The sequence below is a fragment of the Dryobates pubescens genome, chromosome 12, assembly GCF_014839835.1.
Source record: "Dryobates pubescens isolate bDryPub1 chromosome 12, bDryPub1.pri, whole genome shotgun sequence".
NCBI classification, from domain to species: Eukaryota; Metazoa; Chordata; class Aves; order Piciformes; family Picidae; genus Dryobates; species Dryobates pubescens.
Window position 1 is genome coordinate 15629655 of NC_071623.1, and position 11678 is coordinate 15641332.

The 11678-nt window shown below is 44.8% G+C and overlaps 1 protein-coding gene across 1 annotated transcript in view; it reads right to left on the reverse strand.

Annotated features, from left to right (window-relative positions):
- LOC104303668 (amine oxidase [flavin-containing] B) overlaps nucleotides 1-9889 on the reverse strand; it is a 59023-nt gene extending 49134 nt beyond the window's left edge. Inside the window, exon 1 of the mRNA XM_054166095.1 lies at nucleotides 9777-9889. Within this exon, the coding sequence (XP_054022070.1) occupies nucleotides 9777-9822 (46 nt within the window). The 5' untranslated portion in view covers nucleotides 9823-9889. The remainder of the gene's footprint in view (nucleotides 1-9776) is intronic.
- Between the last annotated feature and the right edge of the window lie 1789 nt (nucleotides 9890-11678).

An 11678-nucleotide genomic window follows, 5' to 3' on the forward strand; every position in this document is an offset into this window, starting at 1 on the left:
CTGCAGTGTTAAGCCAGTGTCAACCATTAGCTCACCTATGATGTATTTTGCTTTACACATCATTTACCAGAAGTAGCTCACAAGGTCTCAAACTTTCTAGAGTGCACAACCATTTCTTCTGGGCATGATGTGCACATTGTGTTCCTCCATCCTGTTCTCTGCCCTCCCTTCTTCTACACAAATAGACACAGACTCCTCACAAAAATCCTGATGCCCATCATTTCCTTGAAGCATTCTCTGCTCTCTTTCCACAGATGATACTGTCACTGATGCCATCAAAAGCCATTCCTCCTTACGCTATCTATGAGGGCAGGAGCCCCAAATACTTGCCAGGAAGGTGGTAACATCTGTCTGGCAATGGGGGCAGCATGAAGGAGGACAGGGGAATGAATAAGAGATGGGGAGAAGAAAAAGATGGGTTAAATTCCCTTGGGCATCTTTGTCCCTGAACACATTTCACTCTTTTCTTGGAAACTTGCTGTTGCAAGTGATAATAAATATTATCACTGTTTCCTGACTAAATCAATACAACTCCTTTTTTGCTTGACAGGCACTTTCCAGCATCTCCTTTTTTGTTAACTTGTCCAGAAGTCAGGGTCTCACCAACTGAGATATCAATGCCTATTCCTTTTCCTGTTCCCTTTCAGCACCCCAGCCCTAAATACTTCTCATAGTAGTGGTTTGTAGAGCAAATACAGTTTCTAAGGGACTTCATGACATTACCTTTAACCAAGCTGTTTGAACAGAAAACTGACAGAAAAGTTTGCACAAAATACAAGTGCATGGGTAAGTTACTTAAAAGAATGCTAGACGTTCATGGTTAAAATACCAATGCACTGTAGTACGAGCTCATTGACAACTAAAATCAGAGAAAACCCAAACCCTTTAAACAGGGATCATACATCACAAAATTATAAAGCTTAGAATAAGATCAGCCCATAAGGAAATAAAGTTGGTCAATTAGATGAGTGATCAAGTTTTGACACAGCATCTCACAAGGCAGCAAGAACCTTAATATCTCACATAAATTTATAATGATGAAATAGATCACTGACCCAGAAGGAAAGCCATGTTAAGTTCAATCATGGATATATATCAACTAAACATCTGAAATTGTAATTAGATTAATGGAATTTCCTCAAGAAAGTTAAGACATGGATCTGTTGGAGCCAGTCCAGAGGAGGGCCACAAAAATGATCAGAGGGATGGAACAAACTCCCCTGTGAAGAAAGGCTGAGAGAGTTGCAGTTGCTTGGCCTGGAGAAGATAAGGCTCCAGAGAGGCTTTATTGTCACCTTTCAGTACTTAAAGGGGGCCTTGTAATAAAGCAGGGCCTGTAGCAATAGGACAGGAGCAATGGTTTTAAACTAAAAGAGGGTAAATTTGGACTAGACTTAAGAAATAAAACTTTTGCAATATGAGTGGTGAAACACTGGAACAGGTTGCTCAGAGAGGCAGTTGATGCCCCATTCTTGGAAACATCTATAGGCATGTTGAATGGGGCTCTGGGCAACCTGATCTAGTTGAGGATGCCCCTACTTACTACAGGGCGGTTGGACTAGATGACCTTTAATGGTCACTTCCATCATTCTATGATTCTATGAATGATGACTGATTTCAGAAACATAACTGAGAGCTTTTTAAGTGCATCATTACACATTCTTTGTAAATGACAATATAAGGTCAGTCTTCAATGTACTATGGCACTGCTCAGCACTTGTAACCATGCTAAGCTTCACCATTGTATCAGCACTGTCTGAAGTAGCTGCCACAGAACTGAGACAAAACACAAAGGCAAGAAACTCCTCTTTTGGAAGGGGCAGTGAGACAATATGGTTTTTTATCTTTAAATAACAGAACTACTTAACTACAGTTGTCAGTTTTGCTATACAGAGGGAAACTGTGCCAGTGGGAAACATGCCAAAATCATCCAGGTTGTTTACATACAGAATACTATCTTCTGTAGAAGACAAGCCTTCTTCATTGACTAAATCATGCATAAGAACCAATTCATTGTCATTAGCTGCTGTGTAAAATATGTAAACACAGATCAAGCTCTGTGCTTGTTTATGCTGCTACAAGCAGCACTGGAAGTTTACCCTTTGGGATTATCAGATCTGCATAAGCCTGCATTGCTCAGGTTGGCTACTTAGGCAGTACAAACATGACTACTTAGCTTTTTGCCTCAGTTCTCCACCTTTTGATAAGACTACCTCAACTCTACAGCTGTCCTTAAGTCCTTGCATACTCCTGAGATCACACTGGACAGCCTGAGCTGCTCCTCAAAGTCTCTGGGACTGCAGAGACCAGCATTTGACCCAGACTCATATCTCTGTGGTGACTGACATCTTGCTATTTGCTGAAGACCAACACTACAGTCACTTGTTACAGGAAGGGAAGCATGCCAAGTTGTGTGCCTGTAAAATTACTCCTGTCCTCAGTGGTGCCAAGCAGTAAAATGAGCAAATCAAAATTCATAAGTACATAGAATGTGATCTTTTGGCAGTCTCTTGATGCTACAAGCAAATTAAACAAAGGGGAAAAAAAGTAGACAAGGAGAAGACATAGAGGATTGAGACAGAGGATGCAGGTGCATGTCTGTGGTCAGGATAAACAAGTACATTACTGTTTAACTGTGTCTTTGTGGAAGAAAAGCATAAAATTTAAATGCTTACTCTTTCCATGTTACTACCTTTGATCTGCAAAACTAAAAGTATCCCAGGAAAGCAGTGTGCCATGTCTACCTTTGCATATAGTGCAGAAGAGCAGAAGGTCTGGAGAGTGAAAGAGTTGTATCCTGAACGCATGTGTCCATAGTATATCCATGGAAAGGGCCTTATTTCAGACTAACTCTTGTATGGTCCTATAGGCTGAACATCCCATTAGGAGCTGGAGTTCAAAATGTGAGCTCCAAGAGCATGTCTTCCCATTCAGTCTTGAGTGAAAAGGAATCCAATTCAGACTCTGTATCTGCACCGTGGTGCATACCATACAGTAACAGGTAGGGTCCATCAGGCTAAGCAACCCCAGATGAATCTGAACCAATGTCCTGCCACAAAGCTGGTGAGGGGTTTGAGCACAAGCCCTATGAGGAGAGGCTGAGGGAGCTGGGGTTGCTTAGCCTGGAGAAGAGGAGGCTCAAGGGAGACCTTATTGCTCTCTACAACTACCTGAAGGGAGGTTGTAGCCAGGTGGGGGGTTGATCTCTTCTCCCAGGCAACCAGCACCAGAACAAGAGGACACAGTCTCAAGCTGTTCCAGGGGATGTTTAGGATGGTTGTTAGGAAGAAGTTCTTCATAGAAAGAGTTATTGCCCATTGGAATGGGCTGTCCGGGGAGGTGGTGGAGTCACCATCACCGTAGGTATTTAGGAAGAGACTGGATGGGGTGCTTGGTGCCATGGTTTAGTTGATTAGATAGTGTTGGATGATAGGTTGGACTCGATGATCTCAAAGGTCTCTTCCAACCTGGTTAATTCTATTCTATTCTATTCTATTCTATTCTATTCTATTCTATTCTATTCTATTCTATTCTATTCTAAAGGGAATACCTACCACCACCTGCAGTGTGATAAGGTTGCAGTGAAGTACTAGAACGGACTCTGACAAATCTCATAAACTACAAGCCCCACTGCAGGTAGCTGTCCAAGTAAACAATGCACTGAACTTTCTTACAAAGAACTTCCATCTTCTCCTGTGTCTAACCTTGTGGGTCAAAAAAATTTGTGCAGTTCAGCAGTACAGATAAGAAAATCCTGTGGCCTTTGCAGTTTGCAACTCTACACACAAACCTGGGAACTCCCAGGAATCACTTGCCCAAAGTTTTGCCACCTTAACTCACCTTTTTTGCCCCTGACATTGGTTTTCACATTTTGCTGAACAGTCTGAATGAACTTTCCCTAATAGAACCATTTCATAAGGCTTAAATAACCTAATGAAAAAGCTTTCTTTAATGACACATTGCTCCAAGCTTTAGGAGATGAGATGGCTCCTGCATGTAGGCTGCAAAGCTTGTTATCAAATCAGCTTTCACTGCAATTAGGAGGTATCTATCAGCCAGGGAATTAGAAGTGCTGTTCCTGCTGCCTAGGCTACCAAACTATTTTGCAACATTACACAGCTGCTTTCTGTCCTGTTTACTGTGTATTGCCAAGTTCGGGGCAGGGAGAGGGGGGAAGTGGGGGGAGTAAAACAGCAGGCTCCACCCAACTGCCTCATGATCCTTTGCAGAAGCTATAAAAGTAGTTGAACACAAAAAGGATGAACTCTTTGATGATAGAGACTGAGGACTGAAAAACTGAACAAAGAGCTTCATCATGTCAGCCGACTGGGAAATGTCCTGGACTGTCTTTGCCCAAGCGCATCCCAGAGAGAGTGTTATCCCTCAGTGAAGGTCACAGTCCTCCTGTGGATGGATCCATTTATTTCGTCATGCACAGCTATTTCTTCCATGCCTGCATTTCATTTTGTTCTGGGTTTTTTTAACTCTTCAGATTGAATTTAGTACAGGGCTGCTAGACTAGTAATGTTATCCAAAAATAGTGTCTTGTTTGGCACTTGAAAGGAGAAGTGTTATGACAATGTAAATTACTAGCAGAGAGCAAAAAGAAGCAAGTAGTGGGGGTTATGCATCTCATAAACTTTTCTTGCAGCACATCCTAGTTTTGTTTCGAAAGCAGTTTTACCCTCTAGTTCTGCCTATTTTAAAACAGATTGAACATCTTCAGCCTAAAACACTGGATCTGGTTTTGGTTTGGCTTGGGGCTTTCTAAATTAATCTGAAACTGACAAACAGATGCAGTTACAGCTACTGTAACTAACAGCATATTAGATCATCACACAAAGTCAAAACAAGGTTTACAAAGAATACAGAGCACAAGAATAGGTATTGAAGTATTTTAAAAGCCTGACTTTTCAATAGAAATATTTTGGTGTTGATCTGTTAGAAGGTAAAAGGACTCTGCAGAGGGACCCTGACAGGCTGGACAGATGGGCAGAGTACAACATGACGGAGTCCGACAAGTCCAAGTGCTGGGTGCTGCAATTTGGCCACAACAACTCCATGCAGCGCTACAGGCTGGGGGTCGGGGTGGCTGGAGAGCAGCCAAACAGAAAGGGTGCTGATTGACAGTTGGCTCAACGTGAGCCAGCACTGTGCCCAGGTGGCCAAGAAGGCCAAGGGCATCCTGGCCTGCATCACAAATAGTGTGGCCAGCAGGAGCAGGGAAGTCATTGTGCCCCTGTACTCAGCACTGGTTAGGCTACACCTTGAGTACTGTGTCCAGTTCTGGGCCCCTCAGCTTAAGAAGGACATTGAGACTCTTGAACGTGTCCAGAGAAGGGCAACGAGGCTGGGGAGTGGTCTTGAGCAGAAGCCCTGTGAGGAGAGGCTGAGGGAGCTGGGATTGTTTAGCCTGGAGAATTGGAGGCTCAGGGAAGACCTCATTGCTCTCTACAACTGCCTGAGGGGAGGTTGTAGACAGCTGGGGGTTGGTCTCTTCTCCAAGGCAACCAGCACCAGAACAAGAGGACACAGTCTCAAGCTGCACCAGGGGAAGTTTAGGCTCAAGGTGAGGAGAAAGTTCTTCACAGAAAGAGTAATTGGCCATTGGAATGTGCTGCCCAGGGAGATGGTGGAGTAACTGTCCCTGGAGGTGTTCAAAAAAAGGATTGGATGTGGCACTTGGAGCCATAGTTTAGCTGTCATGAGGTGTTAGATATTAGATAATAGGATGGACTTGATGATCTCTGAGGTCTTTTCCAACGTGGTTGATTCTGTTCTGTTATTTTACCGTAGACTTTGATTATTAACTTACAAGAACATGACAGGTGGCTTGTGAACAGAAACGAAACTAAGCATACTGAAAATAACATTCAGCACAATTTAAGAAAGAAAAAAAAAAGGTTTCACCTTTCAGGAAAATATAGAATTATAAGCACTTTGATTGTAAAATCTGTGTGCCAGAAATTTCAAAGAAGCATTTTCTTCAGGAGGACTGGCACAACATTAGGATAAGATTAGATCACTTCTTTGAAAACAAAGAAACAAACAAACAACAAAAAAAAAAAATGAAAAAGGGCCCCACTGCAAAAGCAGGCACAGGAAGGCACTTTGGAAAACATGTAGAGGAAGTTTTTAAACAAAACCCCTGAAGAGATTCCAAGATTTGATTTTAAGAAAATGTCTGTCATCAGTACCTCCATTAAGAAGATAAGCAAGCCTGATGACACAACCTCATAGTTTTTCACAGTCATTTCCATCCTCGTGCTTGAGGAGCCCTTCAAAGAAAGCAATGGCCTGAGCAAACAGAGGAGCCTGTCGCAAGTTCCAGCTCCATGAGGACCTTTTTATGTCCACACTACATACAATGTATGGCTAAGCATTTTCAGGCATGCTTTTTCAGGCTGCTAAATTTTCTTTTAAAATATTCATTTTTAATCTACACCAGTCACAAAAATTTCAAGAGCTTGAGTCATGGCTTTAGCCATAAACTGCAATCTGCTCTTCAGTAAATCCTGTTCCTCACAGGTCTTTGCTGTCATCAGCTGTAGAGAGATAATTTGAATTCTTCAGAGAAGCCACAGGCCAAGTTTTTTAGACTTGAAAGAATTGCATAAAGTTTAATTTTGAGTAGATTTTCATCACGTAACACTTGAATCAGCCAGTTCTTTAGTTTTCAACAAACCTGTAATGAAGGACACTGAAAATAATTCATCAAAGGAGCTGGTATTTTCTGATTAAACATCAGCCCCTCCAGAGGAGAAAGGGGACTGTCAGGGTTGTGAAGGTCTCTGCACTGCTATTCCATTACCAGGTTTTTCAGTTTTTATCTTTTCAATCCTACTAATTAAATCTGGATAAAAGGATGAGTAGAACCACTGCCAAAGGCCACAGCACTGCATGGACAGCTCACATTCACCTCAATAAATAGAGAAAAAGAGACTGCAACATTTGCTGTCACACTCACCTCAGCACAGCAACTCTGTTTCTTCTGTGACTATGAGCTTATGGCTGTAGTGGTTAACTCAGACACACCGGAGGGTTATGAGAGCTTTCCACTGTGCAATAACTGATGCCTTCCTCCCCTAAAGGCAGGAATAGCAGAGTCTCAGCTGGCTATGCCTCAGATGGCTCAAAAGCAGTGGTTTTATGAAGAAACCCACAACTTGGTTGCTTCAACAAGCAACTCATTTTAAAAATCATAGACTTAATTTTTCAGTAGACAGATCTCTGCAGCAGGGTGGCACACCAGTAAGAGCTTTCAGAGTAACGAGATACAAAACCAATTTCATCACCTGGCTGCAAGATCACACAGGAAGTTTCAGTTCAACACAAGGAGTAACTTCTTTACTGTGAGGGCGACAGAGCACTGGAACAGGCTGCCCAGAGAGGTTGTGGAGTCTCCTTCTCTGCAGACTTTCAAAGCCAAACGGGACATGCTCCTGTGTGGCCTGCCCCAGGTGATCCTGCTTTGGCAGAGGGGTTGGACCTGATGATCTCTGGAGGTCCCTTCCAACCTCTGACATTCTATGATTCAATGACTCCATAATTTACAGAGAGGTGTGCAGGCAGAACACAGAGGTGAATCAAAAGTGGTAAGTACATAGCAGCTAAGGGAAAGCGACTGAAGAGAGGTGCTTAGTCATTATTAATATTTGTGTGTGTGTGTTTTTCCAGCCTCTTATAAAGACATGAGAGAAGTTGCTGCAAAATGAAACCAGAGTGCTTTGGTGACTATCCAGTGTAACAAGAAGTAAATACAAAATCGGTTCCTGTACCACCACCAGCAGCAGCTACTTGCTGCTGTCCACAGGTAGCAAAACGCAAAGCACACAATTTAATACGGCCTAAGACTGCTTCTCTGCTCTGACTGCTTTGTCAGACAAACATGTGGGCTGTGCAGGCCTGCTATGAAAGTATTCCCATGGCAACCATGAAAAAACAAGGGTATATTAAAAGCTGTTAGACTAACTCCTTCACTCTAACTCATTCAAGAGAGAACCTGTAGCGCTATTGCTGTACAAAAGCACACCACTGGAAATATTTTCGTTTAGAAAGCACAAACAGCTAACACTGGTTCGTTTTCTCTAACCAGCTGCCACTGTGAAACGTGGTGCAAGTTAAAAATTAGCCATGACACTATGTTCAAAATCAACACAAGAGTGCTGGTCAGTTTTTGCTAATCATGATTGAAACATTCTGTAATTATTCAGTGGTTTGTTATCAAAGAATCACCCTTAGGAAATAACGCCAATGATTTTGTCCACTGCATTTTGTATGTCATTCAGACTGCCCACTGCACACCTTAATGGAATGGTTATACAGACATCCAGAACTATACATAAATAAATAGTGAACATTAAAAGGCAGATACAAAAAGGATTAATACAATCATGTTTTGTAACAAATTTGAGTAACTCGTTTGCAGTTTGGTAAAAGGTACTACTTGGATCTGTGAATGTATGCATACTCATTATGCACCAAGGAGATACACATATGGCACAGAAGCTATCAAGCTACACACCTCCCAGCACTAAAAGGACTCAATGCAATGGTCTGGTATGTCAAAACCACAGGGAAAAAAAAAATCTACTGCACATACCAAATCTACCTGAAAGGAGGTTGTAGTGAGATGGGGAGCCATTCTCTTCTTCCAGGTAGCAAATGATAGCATGAGAAAAAATGGCCTCAAGTTGTGCCAGGGGAGGTTTAGATTGGATATTAGGAAAAATTTCTTCACCAAGAGGGTCATTGGGCACTGGAATGGGCTGCCCAGGGAAGTAGTGGAGTCACCATCCCTGCAAGTGCTTAAAAGATGTTTGGATGAGGAGCTCAGCAACATGGCCTAACAGCTGTGTACAGGGAGATGCTAGGTTACAGTTGTGAACTTGATGATCTTCAAGGTCTTTTCCAACCAGGCAATTCTATGATTCTATGTCTCTCAGAACAAAACACAGGAGAGAGATTTACTCTGGGCAGTCTTTAGCCAGGAACAGGTTAAAACCAGCAGACATCCATTTGGTGCAAGAAGGTTTCCAGGCCTGCTGTCCGTCTCTGGCAGACCACACATGCTCTCAAATCAATACCTGTGCTGACTGAGGAACCAGAAACTTACTAAACGATCCAGCTTGTTTCAGGCATTTTTCCTTTAGGCTTCTACCTGCTCTAAACAAAAGGTACCTCAAGATTTAAATTAGGCATTTGTGACCGAGGGCCTCTGCATAATACCCCTGGACTCAGTGCAGAGGATGCGGAACATGCACAGCTTCACCTGCCCAAAACTTCCCAGGGGCTCCATTCAGAATTACACAGGTTCAGGGGATGTTGGGGCTGGACAGTAGAACCATAACAATAAAATAAATAATTAAATACGACGAAATAAAATAAAATAAAAATAAAATATAAACTATTTTAAACACAATTCTTATAATAAATAACAATACTGTCTGTGGCAATTATGGGGACCCATCTTAGTCAGCTTTACCGAGCCAGACGGGACGCGCTCGCACTTCAGGCTTGCCGGAGGACACCCGCTCAGGCCGAGGAGCCGATGCGCACCGGCACAGCTTTTCCCCGCTGCGATGCCGTGATGCTCCGGCCACCCCGCCGGTTCCGCCGCCTCCACCCGGCCGGCCGGGAGAGCGAGCGGCAGTGCGGGGCGCCGGGCGACAAAGCCCAAGCCTTCTGCGTGTGCGTGCCGCCACTCGCCCAGGGACCGCTCAAGCTCGGCGGCCCGGCGGCTTACAAACACCTCCGCCCCGGGCCGCCAGACCCACCTGAGATGCCGCCCCCAACGACGATCACGTCGTATCGCTCGGCCATGCTGATGCTCGCTCCCCGGCCGGCCACCCGCCCGCGACGGCTCTAGCCCAGCTCTAGCATCCCCAGGGCGGACCCCTTCTTTCCCCGCCCCAGCGATGGGCGCCGCCTCCCACCACCCCCCGGCTAGGCTGACGGGTGACGGAGGCGCTCCGGGTGCTCTGCTGGGTGAGTAGACTCGCCTGGGAGGCGGCGAGTAGGGCTGCTGGAACTACTGGAGACAGTCCAGCGGAGAGCCACTACGATGATTAAGGTGCCGGAACATCTGCCTTACGAGGAAAGACTGAAAGAGCTGTGTCTGTTTAGCCTGGAGAACAGACTCTGGAGGGGTCTCAATCCTTAATATCTGAAGGACAAGTGTCAGGAGGATGGAGCTGGACTCTTTTCAGTGGTGCAAGACCAGGGGCCACGGACACAAGCTGGAACACAGGAGGTTCCACGTAAGCATAAGGGGGAAAAAAATCACTATTAGAATCTCAGAGCACTGGAATAGGCTGCCCAGGGAGGTTGTGGAGTCTTCATTTCTGGCGGCATTCAAAACCCACCTGGACATGTTCCTGTGCTCCAACCAGGGACGATGAGGTCCCTTTCAACCCCTACCATTCTGTGATTATGTGATACTGCTGAGGGGCCACTGACCCTCTCAGTGATGGCTGACCCCTCATATCAGCCCCACAACCCACACCCACAGCAACATGTTTGTTGCTCTTTTCTCTCCTACCTCCCAGTGGGTTTGGGGAGAGAGAATGCACCCATATGAGGAGTGCAGCCCCTGAGATGCAGCAGCCTTCTTCTCTCCAAAGGCCAAGGAACCATTGGAGTCTACTTCTGTGCCCTCTGCAGCTGCTCCAGTGCTGCCAGAGGGGACCTGTGGCTGGTAAGCCTGGCAGTATGGACTCTGGAAAACCAGCTAGTGCTTCCCTCAAGAGCTCCTCAAAATGAGCAGCACCTTGTGCCCACTGCAGTTTTTGTAGTGACATGCTGGTATGCATTGGTGCTTTTCCACATTGGCCTCCACACTGAGAATGGTCTGATGAAATCTCCAAGAGACTGACCCACAGGGAAAATGACTGACTCATCCAGAAGCAACAGCATCATCAAGTTCACCTTGAGTCTTTGGGCTGGTCCCCTACATCCCCAGCAGGTTTTTCCATCACATGGGTTTCTACCTTACCGTGAGTGTGGCTCCAAGAAGCCATGGCATTGGAAATAATGTTTGAAACATGTAAACATATTTCATCAGGCACAGCTGTACAGATCACATCAAGCAGACTCCTCTGAGCCCAAGACGCATTTTCAGTCTATGCCATTCTCAGTTTCCTGGAGCCATACATCAGAAGAAACAGGCCATGAGAGTCTGAACAAGAGTCCCTGTCCCTCTTCCATGATACCTTGAGTGATATTTTATGGTGTACAGAGATGGAGACACCTGTGATGGGAGTCACAAATATTGCTACAGCAGGTGGAGTCCTACCTTTTTGGGGAGAGTGGCAGGGAAGATAATATACGGGTCAGGAAGCAGAATAAAATTAGGTCTAAATCAACTGTCTGCAACGCTAATCATTCATGATCTCATCCTGTCTTTCATTGCTGAGAATAATTCCCACTCCACGCTGTTCCATGTGTCCTACCCGGACACTGTGTGGCACTGTGCTAGTTGTCATGGGCCAAGTAGTGCCAGGAGGTATTCTAACAGACAGTAAGATGTTCACAGGGCATTGCCTGAGGATGCGGCTTGGACATGCCTAGTTTTCTAGGAGACCTGTATCCTGGTTCTCATTCATAGTAGATGACACTTTGTTCATGGGCACCAAGTTTAATGTCCAGTGCTAAGGCTCTACCATCTTCATGATGCTCCA